The 21345-nt window shown below is 44.6% G+C and overlaps 1 protein-coding gene across 1 annotated transcript in view; it reads left to right on the forward strand.

Annotated features, from left to right (window-relative positions):
• Nucleotides 1-723: 723 nt before the first annotated feature.
• SLC13A4 (solute carrier family 13 member 4) overlaps nucleotides 724-21345 on the forward strand; it is a 41053-nt gene continuing 20431 nt past the window's right edge. The window contains exons 1-6 of the mRNA XM_028746758.2: nucleotides 724-1487; nucleotides 13277-13405; nucleotides 15781-15917; nucleotides 17007-17188; nucleotides 17971-18025; nucleotides 20098-20137. Coding sequence (XP_028602591.2) covers nucleotides 1389-1487; nucleotides 13277-13405; nucleotides 15781-15917; nucleotides 17007-17188; nucleotides 17971-18025; nucleotides 20098-20137 — 642 coding nt within the window. The 5' untranslated portion in view covers nucleotides 724-1388. The remainder of the gene's footprint in view (nucleotides 1488-13276; nucleotides 13406-15780; nucleotides 15918-17006; nucleotides 17189-17970; nucleotides 18026-20097; nucleotides 20138-21345) is intronic.

Consider the following 21345-nt stretch of genomic DNA (forward strand, 5'->3'; position numbering starts at 1 on the left):
TAGGTACCGCTCCAGCGGGAGGGTAAACAGTGTTTCCGTACGCTGCTCTGGTTCGCCAGAAGCGGCTTAGTCATGCTGGCCACATGACCCGGAAGCTGTACGCCGGCTCCCTCGGCCAATAAAGTGAGATGAGCGCCGCAACCCCAGAGTCGGTCACGACTGGACCTAATGGTCAGGGGTCCCTTTACCTTAGTGGTACATTCCGGGATCAAATCAGAAACTAGGACGGCTTCTCTAAATCAGGGATGTCCCTGGAAAATAGGGTCTGAAAGCAGGTGCTCTACCGCTGAGTTGTGGCCCTTCGTCAAATATTTCTCTACTATAATCGTCTCCCACAGAGATTTAACAGCTTGAGAACCTGAGGCAGGAGCCAAAGGTTACAGAACGATATGGCCCCTGACTAATATTATGGGCACCACTATTTGTACAGGCGTGCTTTATCGGTTTTAATGGCTAAAGTTGCAACTGGTGAACAACGTGAGGTAAAAAGTGAATTATTTCGCATTGCCAGTGGGGAGTTTATATTTTCACAGCCATTCCTTGGCCTTGAAGCAGTCACACTGCCCAGCAGCTGAGGTGGGTGGTGGGGCCAGGGGTTGGGGGGAGGGAGGGAATAGCACTTGTCTTGGAAGGATATTGGTTTCCTCCAATGCCATCCTCTTAGCAGGCGGAGCCAGGGCTCCTTTCCATCCCTCCCATTGGTGAGCTGCAATAGGTCGGGACTTCCTCTCAAGTTTTTATCTCAAGATGAAGGTAATCTGTGTAAGAATTGCTTCTCTGTGCATTCCCTGAGAACTGCTGATCTGAGGGTAGGGAGGGAAAGGAGCAGAAAGATAATCTTTAAGCAGTTGAGAAATGTTACAGGAAAGAATGCAAAAAGCATAAAGGGAGAGAGAGGGAGAGATTTTTTATTTTTTTTTAAGCTGTGGATTTTCTTCCCTATTTCAATTTGTGCTAAACTGAATGCTAACTCTTTAGTTGAGGTGCACCTGAAAGTGGGCATACCTGCAAGAAGAAGAAAGCGAGGCTCAAAAAAAACGTTTGGGTTTCTGCCTAACTGATTCATACTCCAAGCAAACAAACGTGATGGAAGGCGAAAAGAAAATGGGCTCCACAGAGGCCGCCTGGTGATTTTCCTGGTGGTGGTCAGAAGGAAGAACATTATGTTCCTCAGACACTTATGGTGCGATGGTCATGAGGAGCCACTAGTCAGTCCTACATAAAGGCAGAGACTCTCCAATGCATTTCACAACGTTTCCTTAAAGGAGAAAAGAAGCAAGAACTGCCAATAACTCTTCTGTAGAAGGAGGGAACCATTTCCCCAGGGCTGGAGGAAGACCCTGAGGATTCCCATTGGGTCATCAAGGAGATACACCAGGAACAGAAGGATGACAGTAGTCAAGGAGCTGCTCCGTGCCAGAAACCTGTTGCTGGTTATTCTGATTCCACTCTTGTTGCTTCCTTTGCCTCTCTTATATCCCAGCAGTGTAAGTACTTTGCTTCCCTCTCATTTTCACCATAACTGGATTGGGAGTCAGCCTGGTATAGTGGTTAGAGTGCTGGACCAGAACCAGGATTCATCCCATCCCCTCTCAGCCGTGAAACTCACTGGGTGACCTGGAGGCTAGTCACTCAAGCTCAGGCTAACCTACCTTCACAGGGTTGTGTTGAGTATAAAATAGGGAAGAGGAGAACTATTTACGCCACCTTGAGCTCCTCGTAGGAAAGGTGGCTTATAACTGTGATAAATAAATTAATGTGCTCAAGGAGAAGAGTTAGCAGGGCAACTAGGCAAAGTATTCTTGGCAAGCGTTCAGGAAGGTGTGTATGTATGTGGGGGAGCAGGGAGAGTTGCGATGCAATCCTCTACTCAGAAGTAAGCCCTATTGAACAAGTGGGTTTCAAATGCAACATTAAGGTGGCAGCCCCTTTGCCTCCGTTGCATGCGATCTCCATAGGACGCTACTCAGCTTTGATTATTTATTTCATTGAGGAATCACTTCGCGAAGCAACTTCGCAATGCAACAAAAACATCTCTAAGACAATTGTGTATGCAAAAGGAGTTAAAACAGTTGCATATATAAAACAATTAAAAACAGTTTTAAATATATAAATTAAATTCTTATAGCAAATTGTTCTGGATTCCAGCTTTACTCCAATGAAAATGATGCTGTTTCCAGGGTGGACTCATAGAAATGTAAAGTCGGACGGAGCTCAAAGAACCCTTGACAGATGACTATCCAAGCTTTGTTTAAAATGCTCCAATGAAGGAGGCAGTCCTGAGGCAGTCCGTTCCACTGCCCAACAGCTCTTACAGTCAGAAAATTCTTCCTAATGTTTAGTCAGAATCTCCTTTTTTGTAATTTGGATCCATTGGTTCAGGTCCTCTGGAGCAGCAGAAAACAAGCTTGCTCCATTATCCATGTGACAGCCCTTCAGATATTTGAAGACGTTATAGAGCTTTGAGGATGGAATGCTCAGGAGGTCTTCGGTCGCTGAAGCTAAGTGATGCTTGCACTATTTTCTAGGTCAGCCTTTCTCAGCCTTGGATCCCCAGATGTTGTTGGACTACAACTCCCACCATCCCTAGCAGGGATGATGGGAGTTGTAGTCCAACAACATTTGGGGACCCAAGGTTGAGAAAGGCTGTTCAAGGTTGAGGCCATGTGGTGTTAATGTGTCCCATGTTGTTGGATCTGTTGCATTATTCGTAGCTTCTCAGAAGTGTTCAGCAAACTTGCTTGACGTACTGTTTGATGCTTTCATTGTCTGCCAGCCTATCTATTTATCTATCATCTACAAGCTAAAACAAATATATAAAAACCATTTCAGAATCCAAAAATCCAATACTGATACTCACTTGTAATGAGAAAAAAAATGTGCTCTGCACATGCCCAGAAACATGCTGTGATTACATGCAGGGCTGAGCTGCCATGTGCCTTTTTCCAATTAAGTCCTGTTTACAGTCTTGGATTCTAGATTTAAATATGCAGCTGTGAGTGCAAAAATACACGAGGAGAGGGAAACAGTTCTCCTTGGTCTCCTGTGATAATCTTAATCAAAGAATGAAGCTGAGTTGCATTATCATTTGAACTGAAGGAAAAGGCAGATGAAATTTCCTCATTAATTTTGGAGACGAGTTTCCTTTCGCAAATGAATTTGCACTGCCGCAGATGCTCTCTAGGAAGGCAGCGTCGCTAACTTGGCGGTGTTTGTTTTAATGAAGTCGAGTCGCACCTTTTGATTAATTTGTTTGCAACTTGTTTAATTAATGGTGTCCCCTTGTTTATCAGGGTTGGAGTGAACAAATGAACAAATTGGCAAATTAGGCAAAGTCGAAGTCAGCTAAAACAAATTTCAACCTCATTAAACAAGTAAACGAAGAGCGAGGCAAAGGAAGATAAATGAGGTTTTTTCCCTTTCCTTTTGCCTCTCTTGAGCTGACAAGAGTTAAGCAATTACAAGCTTACAGACCTGGTGCGATGATGAAGATGGAATGACGGCATGATGAATTTAAAAAATCAAATTAGCCAGCAGGTAGTTACTTAATATAGAACTAAATAAGGGATGGGCAGGTCTGCTTCCAGGCCATTTTACTTTTGTATGCTTTTGCCCACAATTCTTTTCCTTTCCTGCATTAATCTGCATTTCATATTCATATTGAAATGTGTATTTTCCTCTGAAAATATCTTTTGAAATTGGGAGTGGCAACCCTTTTCAGCTCAAGGGCCGCATTCCCTCCTGGGCAATGTTCTGAGGGCCACATGTGAGTGGTAGGCGGGGCCAGAGGAAAAAGTGGGTGGGGCAAGCAAGGAAAATTTTTACCTTTGCACAGTAGGCTAGTTTCACCCAGCTGTCTGTCTCCTCCATCTGGACAAGCAGTGGGCATTACCAGTGCTTAAGGGCACATTCCAGCCTGGCAAAAGATGAACTTTAACAGGGAGAAATGTAAAGTATTGCACTTGGGCAAAAAAAATGAGAGGCACAAATACAAGATGGGGGACACCTGGCTTGAGAGTAGTACATGTGAAAAGGATCTAGGAGTCTTGGTTGACCACAAACTTGACATGAGCCAACAGTGTGACGCGGCAGCTAAAAAAGCCAATGCAATTCTGGGCTGCATCAATAGGAGTATAGCATCTAGATCAAGGGAAGTAATAGTGCCACTGTATTCTGCTCTGGTCAGACCTCACCTGGAGTACTGTGTCCAGTTCTGGGCACCACAGTTCAAGAAGGACACTGACAAACTGGAATGTGTCCAGAGGAGGGCAACCAAAAAGGTCAAAGGCCTGGAAACGATGCCTTATGAGGAACGGCTAAGGGAGCTGGGCATGTTTAGCCTGGAGAAGAGGAGGTTAAGGGGTGATATGATAGCCATGTTCAAATATATAAAAGGATGTCATATAGAGGAGGGAGAAAGGTTGTTTTCTGCTGCTCCAGAGAAGTGGACACGGAGCAATGGATCCAAACTACAAGAAAGAAGATTCCACCTAAACATTAGGAAGAACTTCCTGACAGTAAGAGCTGTTCGACAGTGGAATTTGCTGCCAAGGAGTGTGGTGGAGTCTCCTTCTTTGGAGGTCTTTAAGCAGAGGCTTGACAACCATATGTCAGGAGTGCTCTGGTGGTGTTTCCTGCTTGGCAGGGGGTTGGACTCGATGGCCCTTGTGGTCTATTCCAACTCTATGATTCTATGATTCTATGAAAAGCATTCAGGGTGCAAAGCAGAGCTAATAAGTGGAATGGCCCAGAGTGGGTTGGTGGCCTTGGGAGAGTTACGAGGGCCAGAGGCAGAGGCCTACAGGGCCACCCCGACTCAAAGGCATATTTTGCTATATTTAAACCTCTGAGAACTGCATCACAAAATTTGGAGAAATGCAAAATCAAGTGGATTGCTATGGGCTGATCTGCACCTTAGTCCATAGAGGCAAAGAACAGGTAATTCCATATATTTATTTCATGGAAACATTTATACGTTTCCCTTCTAATGTCCACGAATCACTCGTGATGCCCCACATACAGCTTAAAATCACAATTTTAGATCAGTGGGAAAACGGCTGTTTGAAACACTCAAAGAATAGTTAAAATTAGCCACAAGCTGAAAACCAGCTTAAAGCACATGCCAACATTCCACATGTCTGGATAGACTTGCCGAAACAAAATTGCTTTTAGCGGGTGCTGAAAAGATTACAGGGAAGGTGCCTGCCTCAGTTTCCAAAGTGCAGGCGCAGCCACACCAAAAGAGAGATTTCTTCCAACTGCTGAATGAGTATTATGTGAAACCTGTAACAGTGCCAAAGGGGTTTGAGTGGGTATGCATGGAGTAAAGCAATCCTGCAGGTAAACTGTGACAGGCTTCATATACCAGCAGTAACACCTTTGAACTTGGCCCAGCAGCAGACTGGCAGCCAGTGCAGGTTTCTGGGCTGAGGTGCTCAATGCTGAACCTCCCCTTCTTCTTTGGCTGCAGCAGTTGGCTGTCAGGGCTATTGTGCCCCTGCAGATGGAAGTTCTCTTTGGCTATCATGGCAGAGAAGTGGTAATAAACCTCTTCTCTGTGGTTTTGCGAATTCATGGAATTGTCTGAAGCTTTGCCGACGAGAGTGGAAGGGCACCAGGTTGGAAAAGGTGGCTTTAGGATTGGGAACCGTAACTCAAGTCAGAAATATCATGCTATTAAATGTGCTTGATCAGATTCAATTCAACTATAGGCATTGGTTCCTCTCTTTCTCGCTCCCTGCTCACTTTAATTCTTTTGTAAAAGCCTAAAAATTCAATTAAACCATTCCTGGGTTTTCTCCAGTTTTCTCCATGCATGTCTCTCTTGCGCAGAGCAAAACACAAGATGGATGTTTGCACGCTTTGTTCTCTCAGAGCTTCCTACAAGCTCCACTCATATCTCCATCCAGAAATGCGAGAGATATTATAATACTTCAAGGACACATTCCAGCCAAACAAACACACTTGAGAAAGTTGCAGGGCAGGGACAGTGTGTTCCTAGCTTGTATTTTTATGTTGTGAACTGTCCCATGCTCTTCGGATAAAGGATGGTACAATATAAATAATATAATATACAGTAAACCCACAACTTATGTGCCTTTAACTCGTGTGCTTTACATGCTTGGCAAAAAAAAGATTAAAGGGGAGGAGGCTGGCATCTGGGGAAAATGACTTTGGCAATCCCACCCATTATTGAACCCAATATGTTTTGACGATATGCCATTTTGGCTTTAGGCACAATCCCCAGAATGTAATTCCCAGATAAATTGCAGGGCTTACTGTTATATTATGTGTTATATTAGGGGTTATGTAGATTTGCAAAAATGTGTATATGAGGGGAAATTGCTTACCGCATTATTATTTATTAAATTTCATCCAAAGACCACAGGGCAGTTGACAACATAAAAACACAAAAATACACAACATAGTAACAAACGAAAACAATAAACAAAATGCAGAATGATGCAGAAATGTTGAGAGCTGAACTTGGGAGAAATGAGAAACTGAAATGAACAGATGGACGTCTGCCATGGGTTCGTTAGTTGAGAGTCCTGCATTGTAGGGGGTTGGACTATGGTTCCCTTCCAGCTCTACAGTTCTATGAAATAGGCAGATTCACCTAAACATTAGGAAGAACTTCCTGACAGTAAGAGCTGTTCGACAGTGGAATTTGCTGCCAAGGAGTGTGGTGGAGTCTCCTTCTTTGGAGGTCTTTAAGCAGAGGCTTGACAACCATATGTCAGGAGTGCTCTGATGGTGTTTCCTGCTTGGCAGGGGGTTGGACTCGATGGCCCTTGTGGTCTCTTCCAACTCTATGATTCTATGATTCTATGACTCATGCCGAATGATAAGGCATCGAACCAGCACCCAAGTTATCCCATGTGTCCACTGGTTTCCAAAACACCACCTTTAGAAGCGAGGCTCAGCTGCAGTGCTCCCCTCCCTCTGGAGGATCATAAGCTGCAGTTTAGAATGACTAATCAAACTGATCCTTTTGTGTTCTGCACGAAGAATCGAAGCACAGACAATAATTTAACATTGCGTAACTCAATCAGAAAGAAAACCCTGCGGTCTTTCTCGGTGGATCAAGTGGAATGGAAAGAAATTAGCGCAGAGTGCCTACTCACGACAAGCTGGCTTCTAAGCACTTCTTCATTAAATAGCCCAGTTATCCGATAGCCTAGTTACTTGATCATTAAATAGCCCCACGGAGGCCGATTATGGTTTAGCTGAGATTAATAAAACGGCTGTTGTGAATCACTTTTCTTCCTGATGGCTTGCCAGTCAGCCCTTGGCTGTTAGTCATCATGTCTGCATGGCATCTTGAGGTCCAAAAGTAGTGTGGTAGTGGACAGCTGCTGCTGTGAAGAGACAATGCGAGTGGTTTATTGTCCTCGTGCCCTGACTGTGAGCTTCCTGGAGGAACCTGATTGGACACTGTGGGAACGAGATGGACAATGGTTTGGTCTGATCCTGGAGGAATGTAGGAAGCTGCCTTATAGAGAGTCAAACCACTGGCACATCTAGTATTATCTATGTTGATGGACTGCAGCTTCCCCAGGTTTCAGGCAGGAGTCCTTCCCAGTTGTCCTTCCCAAATCTGGAGATGCCAGAACCAGGGACCTTCTGCATGCAAGACCACTCTACCACTGAGCTTCAGTCCTTCTCTGTAAGAGGGTTCTTCTTTATTATTATTATTTTTAACTTTAACCATAGCAGTTCTAAAGCTGCTCAAAAAAACAGCCACAATGTGTTGATTAAAACCTGAGAAAATGTAGCTCTTTAAACCACCAGTGTATATTATATGAAGCAGGTGCCAGGCAAATGTCATTTTACATGATCTTGAAACATTGGCAGTCCATATAAGTACTCCACAGACAGGTTTGTGAGGCTGGTGGGAGAGCTTTGCTTCCTTCTTCCCTTACCTATGAAAACAAGGAAGGAAGACAAGGTCTCTTCCAATCACGATTCTTCTAAGCCCAGTTAGTCATTCTGAACTAGCCAGATCCCAAATATTATTGAATCACATCTCAAGAAGTAGCTCCACCTGGGATTTCCACTGATCCTATCACTAGACGTGTGGTGACCAATAGAAAAATCTTTATGCTAGGGTTGCCATATTAATTTCAACCCCAGGACACTCCAAAATTGTTGAGCTTTTTTTTTTATAACCAAAAAAGCAAGATTTTTTTCAATTGACTTCCCTAAAATCCAGGACAAAGCACCACCTTTCAGAGCACACACACACACTCCCGGACATCAATTTCACCTTTGAAATCCCGGACCTATGGCAGCCCTACTTTATGCTGGATAGTAGGATAGTAGGGGTCTTCTTATGTTCAGCCACTTTGATACTTGCTTTGGTTTATTGTTTCATTTTTGACATTCATAAGCGGCTTTGCTAGTAGAATATCCATTGTTTACATACGAAAGATGCATACATTAAGCCTCATTTAAATCTCTTCTAAAAATCCATGTCTGCAAAGTCTTTCCTGAATTAACATTGGCTAAATGAATCTTTCCTCTCCCCTGAGTATCTGTTGCCACTTAATGAGCCCCTTGATCCATTCTCTGTCACATCCAACCTTATCCTCCCTCTTTGGGGTGGGGGGGCAGGGGGGTGCTTCCACAACAGCATGGCAGGAGAATGGATCCTTCACCTTTGCACCCCTCTGCTCTCAAGTTCTAGGTGTTTCCCCACTCAGTTTAGTTTCATTTCCCAGAAAAAAGGAGGTGATGGGATGAGATGAGGCAACATTCAAGACTTCAAGGATCACCTCTCCCCATGTGAACCAACCGAGACCTTACAATCATCATATGTGTGCCCTGCCTTGGAAGGTCAGGAGGGTGGCAACATGACAAAAGGCCTTCTCAGTGGTAGCTTCCTGCTTGTGGAATGCTCTCACTGGGGAGACTCGCCTGGCACCATCATTGCATAGCTTGAAGGCCATGCATGAAAATGTTTCTTTATTGCCAGGCCTTTGGCTGTTAATTTTCTGTGGCCTGTGGGGGTGGGATGTTTTAATCCTGTCTTTTAACAGAAGGGTTGTCTTCTATCTTTTTTTCTTTTATGCCAGTTTCAATGTACATATTTGTTTATATATTGTAAGTCAATTTTGGCGAAAAAGCAACTGATGAATTTAATTTGTCGTTGGGGAATCTCTGATCCTCCAAAATGGTCCTAGCTAACAGTACCACCTAACTGAGCAATGTGAGAGTTTGCCCAGAAGCACCCAGATTTGCCTCATTATTTGAGGGACACACAGAATTGATGCACACCCACCTCCTAGAATCTGCACTATAACTGCAGAGAATTCATTCAGCTCCTCTACAATCTCCCTGCCCTATTTTAGCACACCCTTCACTCCCTTGTCATCTAGCGGTCCAGACGCCTCCTTGCTTCTGATTCATTCTTGGTCTTCATGCTTTGATTTAGTGCGGTTTGCACAGTGCAAAGGTGGCTTGTGAATATTTTTGAATAAAGCTGTTTACATTCAAAATATCTTTCCGCTTGCCTTAAGGTCAGCTTGCGCTCCTTCGGCCAGATTTTTGTGTTCCTCTTTTGTTTTCCTTTCTCGCTCTTCAAACAGCAAACCTCCATCCCATCGCTCAACTCCATGTGACAAATTGCTCTAGAGCCCCTCTCCAATTTCAATTCTTTGCAGTGGAGTCAGAAGGTGCTGTTTGGAAAACAAGCAGAATATTCTGCGGTGTCCACAGCTCTAAGCCATGTGCTTTCCTGAATCGCAGCCAGTGTAAATATCCTGCCACATAACCAAGACATCAATGCTAGCAGCGAGTTCAAAAGATCAGAGGAAGAAATGTCTGCAGCAAATAATTTATATTCCCTGCTGTGTGTTTTGGAGATAATCTTCATCAGATGTACATTGATGGCGTATCATCACCATCAGTTGTGGACATGTAGCGGGAGTTCCCACTGAATGTCACTTAAACCAGAAATGGGAAACATGGATGGCTTTAAAAGAGGATTAGACAAATTCATGGAGGATTAAGGATAATGGTGGCTACTAGTCATGGTGGCTATGCCCTGTCTCCATGCTTGGAGGCAGAAATGCCTCTGAATACCAGTTGCTGGAAATCGCAGGAGGGCAAAGGGCAACAGTTTGGCCACTGTGAGAACAGAATGCTGGACTAGATGGGCCAGCACACTCTTCTCAGATACTGCTGAGCTACGACTCCCATCATTTCTGACTATTGACCATACTGGCAGGGCACTGCTTGCCCATCCCAGACTTGAAGGTTCCCATTCAGATGAAAAATCTGAGGAAAACAAAGACACCTAAACAGCAAAATGTATTGAGGGCAGTAGGAAAGAATCCTGTAGATCCTTGATGGTCACTAAGGACTCAGCTAAAGGTAAAGGTAAAGGGACCCTTGACCATTAGGTCCAGTCGTGGCTGACTCTGGGGTTGCGGCACTCATCTTGCTTTATTGGCTGAGGGAGCCAACATACAGCTTCCGGGTCATGTGGCCAGCATGACTAAGCCACTTCTGGTGAACCACAGCAGCGCACAGAAACGCCGTTTATCTTCCCGCCGGAGCGGTACCTACTTATCTACTTGCACTTTGACGTGCTTTCGAACTGCTAGGTTGGCAGGAGCAGGGACCGAACAACGGGAGCTCACCCAGTTGTGGGGATTCGAACCGCCGACCTTCTGATCAGCAAGTCCTAGGCTCTGTGGTTTAACCCACAGCGCCACCCACGTCCCAAGGACTCAGCTATACAGCTGCAAGTCAAACGTGTGTTGTAAAGTGCAATATACGAATGTGACACTAGGTGGCGATGGTTAGCTATGGCAAATACAATATATTATTCAAAACGTGTGTTTTTTTTTAAAAAAAAAAAGCATTTCCACAGCGTTTTTTTTTTATATGTGTGTAGATTCCACCTAAGTTTTGCCCTGAAGCCCAACTGTAAGGCAAATTTGTAATTTCTTGCTTGGTTGTGAAACTTCTGAGGATTACGGAGACAAAGTGGGGGAAGGATTTCAGTGACACTAGTGAGATGTCTTAGGGATGCTCTCCACATCCTTAGCCTGGTTAGCATTCCGTAAGGATAAAGTCAGGTGCTCTGGAGTGAAATGGCAATTATTTAAACCAGCCTTCCCCAAATTGGTGCCCTCCAAATGTTTTTGGACTCCAAGTTATGGAATGATCTCCTTAACCTTACTTTGAGTACAATCCTATTCATTTGTTCAATTTCCATCCTCCCTATGTTTTTATATATGCTGTAAGCTCCCCAGAGTGACTGGGGAAACCCAGCCAAATGGGCAGAGTATAAATAATAATAATAATAATAATAATAATAATAATAATAATAATAATAATAATATAATTATTATTTCTATCAAGTGTGGCCAACAGCTGCAAAATATAAAGTAAAAACACTAGAAAATTACCAAAAGCTGGCAGAGGAAAGAATACCTAAAACCAACAAAAACATCCAATACACAGAATAAACAGCAATTTATTTACAATGTCCACAAATGATCAGCTTCAAGCTGGTGGGAAGCTGCCAGCCAGAGCAAACGATAGTGGACTAGATGGAAAAATAACCTGAATCAGTAGAAGGCATTGCTGCCAGTTTATTAAACATCCATTGCGTTTGGCCCATTGACTGCATTCTCTTACACTGGGTGAAATGGGGCAACCCATGATTTTCACACGCTTTTATTTCATGCATGCATATCAGAGCTTTGGGTCACGGCAGCTGCCAATTCTGATTGCTTCTGCTTCTACAGGCACTTGAGAAATGGCCTCTGTTCTTTAATACAGTCAGATCCCCGAACGAAGGAATAATAATGGACCCTGTGCTGGAGAGCTTAACAGTTTGAATCAGAGTTACATAATGGCTAAGTACCAAAACAAAGTTACAGATGGAAGATTATAGTACCTTTCCAAGAGCGGCTGTGTGCATGTCTAAAGCTGCAGCTACTAGAGCAGCCTGGCCTGGTTTTTCATCTACACAAGCGATGATGCCGGTTTCTTCTGTCTGGACCAGGATAAAGGTGGTGGTGATGTTGGGAGAGATGGGCTCCCCTTAGCAAGTGGATTGCACACTTTCAAGTTGGTTTTGGAAGTTCTTTCAGCAATGCTGGCATGGAAGGAACTGTAACTCAATGGAGGGTCTTCTCAGCAATAGCAGCCAGTTATCAAATACCCTCCCCACTGCACTTAGGTTGTATATTCTTTTTGGCAAGCAAATGAAGACTATTTTCTTCCACCTGGTCTTCTGAGTGGGCAGTTCCAAGCCCAAGAGATACTTGGCTATGTACTGAGTTATATACTGAATAGATGGAGATGTTCAAGTTTATTGGGTTTGACATTGCTGTGACCCACCCTGACGTCCGAATGATGAGGGGCAGGATTTCAATCACCTAAGCAGTGATGGCCAAACTTGGCCCTCCAGTTGTTTTGGGACCAGAATTCCCAGCATCGCTAGCTAACAGGACCAGTGGTCAGAGATGATGGGAATTGCAGTCCCAAAACAGCTGGAGGGCCAAGTTTGGCCATCACTGACCTAAATAAATAAACAATAAAACCCCTGAGCAATTTGCCTGCAATAGATCTTCAGTCCTTCTTGCATCCACAGCACCATGAGCCCGGAATAATTTGCCTGGTAAGTAACTCCCCTAAACATGCCGAGTAAGTAGATGGGAATGCCTTGTAGAAATAAATTAGAGGATGCTTCAGAGTCTCTCAGTTGGTTGTACAACGTCTATTTATTGTCCTTGCATTTGGACCTGCAGTTTCTGTTTCTTTTAAACACTGTATAATTTGGATTGGTGGATTAGTCTATCGATCGCTGTGTAAACCGACTTGCAACCATCTACAGTGGTACCTTGGTAGTCGAACAGCTTGGCTCCCAAACAAATCGGCTCCCGAAAGCCGCAAACCTGGATATGGGTGTTCCAGTTTGTGAACGTTTTTCGGAAGCCAAATCTCCAACGCAGCTTCCACGGCTTCTGATTGAGTGCAAGAAGCTCCTGCAGCCAAACAAAAACTGCACCTTGGGTTTTGAACCATTTCAGGAGTCGAACGGACTCCCAAAACAGATTAAATTTGAGAACCAAGGTACCACTGTATAGCGAAAAGCATTCTATAAATATTGGAAATCAACCAATCAATAAACCATGTCTAGCTTCCACCAATAGCCTTTTCCTCCATGAAGTTGCCTAAGCCGTCACTGTACCTTGTGAGAGAGAATGCCATTGCTTCCCTACAGCTCAATTGCTCCTCCCTTTCTTTCTTTCAGGAAGCCTCGTGTGGCTATGTGCTGATCGTGACGGCAGTCTACTGGGTTTCAGAGGCAGTGCCACTTGGGGCAGCAGCCCTTGTTCCTGCTTTCCTCTATCCACTGTTTGGAGTCATGAAATCCAGCGAGGTCAGACTTTACGTGTCCTTTTCTTATCCGTGCTACTGGGCCCTGAGTCACCTGTGCATGCAGGCCCTTCAAATAATTGCAGGACAGACACAAGAAAGATGGAGAAGCTGTGCTCTCTGTTGGGCAGGGATAGAACCAGTGGGCAGAAATGGCAAGGAATCAGATTTTGGCTAAACATTAGGAGCAACACCCTAATGGTCTGAGTTATCTGGCAGGGCAACAGATTGCCTCAGGAGGAAGAGAGAGAGCTGTCTGCTGCAGGTATTTAAACATTGGCCAGGGGGTAGGAATACTAAGGCTGTAGTCTGCATTGCAGATCTTGCACTGAGCACAGGAGCTGAGTTAATTGATCTCTTTAATGCTGTGATTCTATTATGTCAGATCATTCCGTGACTTTGTATTTGAAGGTTGGGGCCAACTGTATTACTTTCTCCCTAGGACTGGGGAGCAGCAGACACGGACATGTCGCTTTTCAGCACATAACACCTGCTTTTACGACTAAGTAATGTGCACTGCAAAATTCACGCTCCTTGACTAATCTGTATTTTTGGACAGAGCAAAGAACACTTCATTCATTATTTACATCGTTTTTATGCTTCCCATTAACAAGAAGTTCTCGGAGTAGAGTTTCCTTTAAAAAAATATAGGCAAATGCAACATGAAAATAGAGCACCTTAGTTAAAAAGGTTCCTCACAGACACTTTCATGTTCTTTTCTCATTCTTCTTGGCTTGTGTCTGCATCATAAACTTTCTCTCCGACCTCCACCCCAACCCCTGGTTAGCACATGCAGCCATTGTTTTAATAAGCGTAATCTTGAATGGAAAGAAAAGAATCCATGTCAACCAGAAGCACAAAAGCCTTTATTATTCCACTTTATCCCTTTCATACCTCTTTGCAGTGTGGCAGATACAAAGACTAATGTTCTTACAAGCACAAGGCTCTGTGCAATAGGCAGCAGGTTTCTCCAGCTTGAATGGGGAGAAAACCTTCGTCATGCTTTCCAGTTTACCGTAGTGACTTGGCCCTGATTTTCTGGAAGTGCCATGTGCTGATGCTGCTGATGCTGCAGCCACACCATTCCTTCAGAGCACATTCAAAGCACATGGCTTCCCCACAGAATCTTGGGAACTGTAGTTTGACAAGGATGCGGGAATTGGAACTCTGTGAGGGGTAAACAATAGGTCCCAGGATTCCTGCGGGGGGATGCAATGTACTTTACATGTGTGGTGTGTACGCAGCCTCAGTTTTTTGAGGGGAAAGCTGCCAACCCATTGTAAGCATCCTTATTTGGTAGCCAGTTCACACGTTGCCAGCAATGGCCTGGGAGTCCCTGGTGGCTCTGCAGATTTGCTTATTGGATTTATGGATGACTTTCCAAAAGTCCTAAAGCAGTTTCCAAGAATGTAATAAAAAGGTAAAGGTAAAGGTACCCCTGCCCGTACGGGCCAGTCTTGACAGACTCTAGGGTTGTGCGCCCATCTCACTCAAGAGGCCGGGGGCCAGCACTGTCCGGAGACACTTCCGGGTCACGTGGCCAGCGTGACATCGCTGCTCTGGCGAGCCAGAGCCGCACACATAAACGCCGTTTACCTTCCCGCTAGTAAGCGGTCCCTATTTATCTACTTGCACTCGAGAGTGCTTCCGAACTGCTAGGTTGGCAGGCGCTGGGACCGAACAACGGGAGCGCACCCCGCCGCGGGGATTCAAACCGCCGACCTTTCGATCGGCAAGCCCTAGGCGCTGAGGCTTTTACCCACAGCGCCACCCGCGTCCCAAGAATGTAATACAGTAATGAAAATGCATATTAAAAAATATTTGCTGGCACCGAAATGATGACAAAGTTGGCACTGGGTAGGCCTTCCTGTAGAGAGAATTCCATAAATCGGGAGCTACCAAAGAAAAGGCCTGTTCTCTTTAACAGCCCTTTGTGGTGACTCACAGAGAAGGGCTTCAGATGATGATTTCAGGGTTTGGGCAGGTTTATATGGAGAAAGGCAGCATTTTAGATATTGGGGTTGGAAGCTTATTAAGACTCTAAAGGTCACTTTGGGGCCTGTTTCTTGAGGATTTCTTTAAAAAAATAAATCAGAAATTGTTGCAGAAACATGGAGAGACTGGAAGAATGAGAAATTGAAAGATACCCAAACCAGGAGATTTCTCCAGCTCTAGACAGAAGTCTAATTCTGCTGTGGTTTATGAAACAGACTGAACAGGGGACTTAGGGGACAGGGAAAAAATAAAAATGAATGAAAGTCTAGGCAGGGAGGGGGAAAGCTTTTTCTAGCTGTTTCTACACCTGCTCCTAGGATGTTTCTCTGCCAGCAGTCAGCTCTCCCTAGAGGTTTATCAACCCGTACCTCGTCTTTTCTGCAGGTGGCTGCTGAATACATCAAGAACACCACCTTGCTCCTCATGGGTGTAATTTGTGTGGCAGCCTCTGTTGAGAAATGGAATCTGCACAAACGGATCGCCTTGCGCATGGTGATGATGGCCGGAGCGAAACCAGGCATGTGAGTGAACCTTCTTTTTCACAGCATGGAGAGAGAGAGGGAAAGTGTCATAGGCCCTCCAGCAGCAGGTGGAGTCACTTCGCCTTCTACTCCTCCAGGCTGCTGCTCAGCAGGTGAAGCCGACTCCTGGCCCATGACAGAAAGAGGGAGAGGGAGGGAGAGCAATTGAAAAGAAAGACACAGCGCTGTCATTAAAGTGTCAAGTGGTGCTTATTAGCCAGCGAGAGCACTGCTTCAGGAGCCCAGTGGGCTGACAGAATGCAAGGTGCACACTTAATAAATAAGTCACTAGGTTTCCAGATACATCACTAGGACAAGTGTGGAGTCTGCTTCAACAGGATGAAAATATTCTTCCCTTCCTCTTCCTGCCAACTTCTTCTCTCTTTGGTCTGTCATCTTATTGCTTTGTTGATTCTGGTTTAATTTCTGCTCTCAGTTCATTTAGATCAGGGTGACTGGGGCAACCCAGCCAGTTGGGGAGGGTAATAATAATAATAATAATAATAATAATAATAATAATAATAATAATAACAACAACAACAACAACAACAACAACAACAACAACAACAACAACAACTACAACAACAATGTTTCTAGCCCATAGGTCATATGTAGTCCCTCAGACTCCCCTTTCTGGCCCTCAGGACTCTTTCCAGGCCACGCTCCCCTTGAACTGTGTGATAATGTCCCTTGCTTCCCTGAATGGAGAGACATGTGTATTTGTGTGATGTGTGTCGGACCTCCAACTTTGCATGGCTTGAGTGTAGCCTACTGTGCAAAGGAAAGAGCCACAGCTGTTGCTGCAAGCACTTTTAGCTCTGGCCCATCCCACCCTTGGGTTTGCCCCCCAAAGGATGACCCACAAGGGAGGGCAACCCTTAACTTGGACAGGGCTACCCACCCTGGCCTCTTTCCTCTTCGACACCTCTTCAAGTTGTGCAGGGCAAGTTCAAAAGTGCATGAATTCACTCAGAGCTTCCAGAAATCCCCACCCACCCCTATTTCATTCTAAGCCACGTGTATCTAAACTATGCTTTCCTTTGTGAATCTGCAGTTTCCCCCAAAGGGCTTTCCTTTCCCGTTCTCTAGGCTGCTCCTTTGCTTCATGTGCTGCACGACTGTCTTGTCCATGTGGCTTTCCAACACGTCCACCACAGCCATGGTGATGCCCATTGTAGAAGCAGTGCTGCAGGAGTTAGTGAATGCCGAAGATGACCGCGAGATGAATGGTACCGCTGGCAACACCATCCTGGAAGAACGGGAGACTATAGGTACATGATAGTGACACCCACTTCTCTTCATTTATTTATAAGCATTTACAGACCGCTTCATCTTCCAAAAATCTCTAAGCAGTCAGTGTGCAGTCGGTCTAAAAAACAAGCAATATATTATTATAACAGAAACAAAAATGCAACCAAAGGGCCATTGCATCTGTTTTCCATGCAGGAAGCTCAGTCCTCTGACTCTCCAGGTAGGGCTGAGGGTCAACCTGGACTGAAGCCCTGGATGGCCTCTGCCAATCAATGTGGCCGATACTCAGCTAGGTGGACCAATGGTCCGACTCGGTATAAGGCAGCTTCCCGTGTTCCTGAGCAAAACTAATGAAACGGCAGTATAAAAACACCCACACAAAAGCAAACAGAACAGAAATTCAGAGGACTCGAGACTTGTAAAATTGGATCCAAACTGGGAAAGCCCGGACAAAAAGTCAAGTTTTTATGTGATGTCTGGAGTTGTTCCACATATGGCAGAGGGAAGGACATTTCACAGTGCAGGGGCAACAGCAGGAAATGCTCATTTTGGGGTCACCACTCTACGATATTCTGTAGGGTGTAGGGCCATGAGTAGTCTTTGAAATAATTTAACACTCTCTTGTTCATTTGATTTTAAATTCTTTTTAGTAATTCAATTATATTCATCTTACTTATTTAAATGCATTTTTAAGTTGGGAGGGAAGGGTTGAAGGCTAAGTCCAATCCTAGCGTACAAAAATTCTGAAATGCATATAGGAGAAGCAGGCGCCACCACTCCACCCCTTTTTCTCCTGCTACAGGTCTCGGCGAAAAGCGCGGGCAAACGTCCCTGGAGCTCTTTTTCATCAACGAGGAGTAAGAATGAAGCCCGTCCAGCTCTAATGGACATTTGAACCCTTTCAGGTCACAATGAGATAAAATATAAGAGCAGGAGCAGCAAATGGCATGATTACAAAGATTTATTTTATTTTAAGGGTTTTTAGATGTTAAGGGAATATATAATGGGATGTATAACATGAAGCAGACACACTCAGGAATGGTTCGTGTTGGTGGTGGCTGGAATTTTGTGTGCAAAGTGGCATTTCATTTGGTACATATATTTAGGCACCAGGTGAAAACATTCCCCTTTCCCCCAGCCTTTGGCTAATTAAACAATCTATGGCCTTTCAGACTGGGGGTGGGGTATTGTTTTTGTATATTACTACCTTATGTATTATGGGACACGGGTGGTGCTGTGGGTTAAACCACAGAGCCTAGGACTTGTTGATCAGAAGGTCAGTGGTTCGAATCCCCGTGACGGGGTGAGCTCCCGTTGCTCAATCCCTGTTCCTGCCAACCTAGCAGTTCGAAAGCACATCAAAGTGAAAGTAGATAAATAGGTACCACTCCGGCGGGAAGGTAAATGGCGTTTCCGTGCGCTGCTCTGGTTCGCCAGAAGCGGCTTAGTCATGCTGGCCACATGACCCGGAAGGTGTACGCCGGCTCCCTCGGCCAATAAAGCGAGATGAGCGCCGCAACCCCAGAGTCAGTCACGACTGGACCTAATGGTCAGGGGTCCCTTTACCTTTTATTTTATTTTATTTTATTTATTTGGATGCTTGGATGAAGACATTTAATCAACAGCAAAAATAATTATTTATTTATTTTTATTATTATTATTTCAAGTGGAAATTAAGGCTGTGTACACACTATACTTTGAAAGCACATTCAAAGCACACACCCCACATCCCAAACAATAATTCTGGGCCCTGTAATTCACCCCTCACAGAGTTACAATTCCCAGCAACTCTTAACAAACCTCAGACTTCTCTGAGGGAGGGAAATGTGCTTTAAAGGTATAGTGTGGATGCAGCCAAGTAATTTGCTTTTCTTTCACATCATTTGCTTTTTTTAGAGCTTTTGTAGTCTGCCCATTGCCAGAAGGTCCCATTGCCAGAAGGTCCCAGGGTGGTGAATGCATACATATGAATGCCTACAGTCAGTATATAGTATATACCTTATGTGTTTGTGGTGGCAAACACTGATTGGCTGGTGTGATGACTTGGAGTGCTCAGTTTGCTTTATGGAATGAAGCAGTTTGCAGTCAAGCTTCTCTGAGCACAGGGACAGTTGTCAGTTGGACTAAAACCTCTCACAGGTGATTGCCAAAGATGGGAGGTTGGAATCCTGAGAGATGCACAGAAGCTAAGGACTGGCTCACTGGTTCCCCTTCCCATGGGCCTTATCCTGATTCCAAAAGCCCACTCTCCCATTCTCTTTAAAGATGACTTACCAATCAGTGTACAGAACATCGAAAGCCCAGGAGAAGAATGAAGAAATGAAACTGGTCCTCCTTTCTCCCTTTCTCTTGCCCAGGCAAGCTCCTCACTCATCCCTACTGGTTCTGTGCAGCAGGCTAAGAACCAGAGCTAGGCAAACAGAAGCAAAGCTATGGCATCTCTCGTATTTCAACCTGTGACTTTCCTGTAAGATAAAGAGGTGGTGCTATGGACATATCTCTAACCTAACAATCTAAGGAAGTTCATATAAAGCGATGGTCTTCCTCAAAGAACCCTGGGAACTACGCTATAAGGGTTTATTCTGATGTTAGTCTCAGTGGTGGGGAAACTGGTGCAGAGCAACTCCTTCCCGCCATGTCCAGCAACATTGGAAGCCCCACTCCACATGAAGCAACTGATTTCCCATTCCAGCATTGTACCTTCTCAGAACTGGACAACACTTAGGTGAACCACAGTGGTGATCTGGCTTGAACCAAGTCTCTACTCTGCCAGGAAACTCCTTTGGGCCAATCATTGTCAGCCTAGCCTTCCTTACTGGGTAGTTGTGAGCATAGAATTGGATGACCCCATCTAGAATGCCGTATTTCATTTGCATAGTATTCAATTGTACAGCGGCAAATCAACATTAATTATCCTCTTTTTTTGCAGTGCTACAACTGCTGACTTCAACTCTCTGATGCATTCCAAGGTATATTTTCGTAGGCTGAATCCACTCTGTAAAATAGCAAGTTGATTCTACAGAAAGCAACACAGGATTGCATGGTTTTCTTCCCTTTAATGTGTCTGGAGGAGCACAACATTCTATGCTTAGAGGAATGTTGCACTTCTGTTCTGCTTACAGAGGTCGGATGTGGCTGCATGCACAGCACAGGCCTGTAGTGTGAATCAGGGGGAGACCAGAGGTCAATGGTAGAACCCACTTGCTTGGCATTCAAAAGCTCCCAGGTGCAGTCGCCATCATCTCCAGGCAGGGCTGCAAAAGACCCCTGCCCAAAGCCCTGAAAAGTCACTGCCAATCAGCATGGAGAGAAAAATACCAAGCAAGATTGGTCGAGAGGGATGGTGAAGAAGATATTTGTTTGCCTTTTAGGGAGAAATGACTTGATTTGAGAACAAAACTGACATACCTGGCCTCCCGTAGGGATCAGTGACCTGACTTGGTCTAACACAATTTCTTAGGTGCCTTGATATCTTCCCCAAGTTGTGCTACAGTTTTACTTTAGGCTGGGGGGCATCAACTGATTAATGGGGTGTTACTACCATTGTGGAGATAGAATGTGTTGGTGGTTTCCAATTCTCATGTTCGCATACAAAACTTGATCTTAGTGCTTAATGACTTAACAGACGAATATACGAATTACCCTCATTTATCATGTTTGAGGTTATGTAAATGCTCTCATTAGCAAGCCTTCAGGTACCATAAAGCTTGAGATAGAAAGCCAGTTATACAATGTTTTTATTGGGCCGGCTAACATTGCATTCACTTGGGAGTAACACCTTTCATATGCCCCCGTCCTTTGGGTCAAGCAGTGTGCATTAATGTGTGGGTAGATTGATTTACCAGTGGTCAGGGAACAGAATCCGATTCCTCCTGAAGCCTCTGATCCTAATGTACAGGGAATGTGTTAACAATCCTTTTAATCCACTAACCAAATCATCCACAAACGGAAGCATTTTTTTCTCATAGGCAGTGATTGCTCTTTGGAGATGGGGGCGGGCAGGGGAACCTCTCTTGTTGTGAGTCACCAGGTGTTTAAGGTTTCAGATGATCAAGTGACTACCTGATAATTACAATACTTAACGTTGGGTATTAGGTGACTACATAAGCAGTGGTTCTGTGAGGGGGCTGGCAAAAGCCGATTTTCGAAAGAATTGTGCTAGCAAACACTTGAAGGT

This window comes from Podarcis muralis, chromosome 10 (assembly GCF_964188315.1).
Source record: "Podarcis muralis chromosome 10, rPodMur119.hap1.1, whole genome shotgun sequence".
Taxonomy (NCBI): domain Eukaryota; kingdom Metazoa; phylum Chordata; class Lepidosauria; order Squamata; family Lacertidae; genus Podarcis; species Podarcis muralis.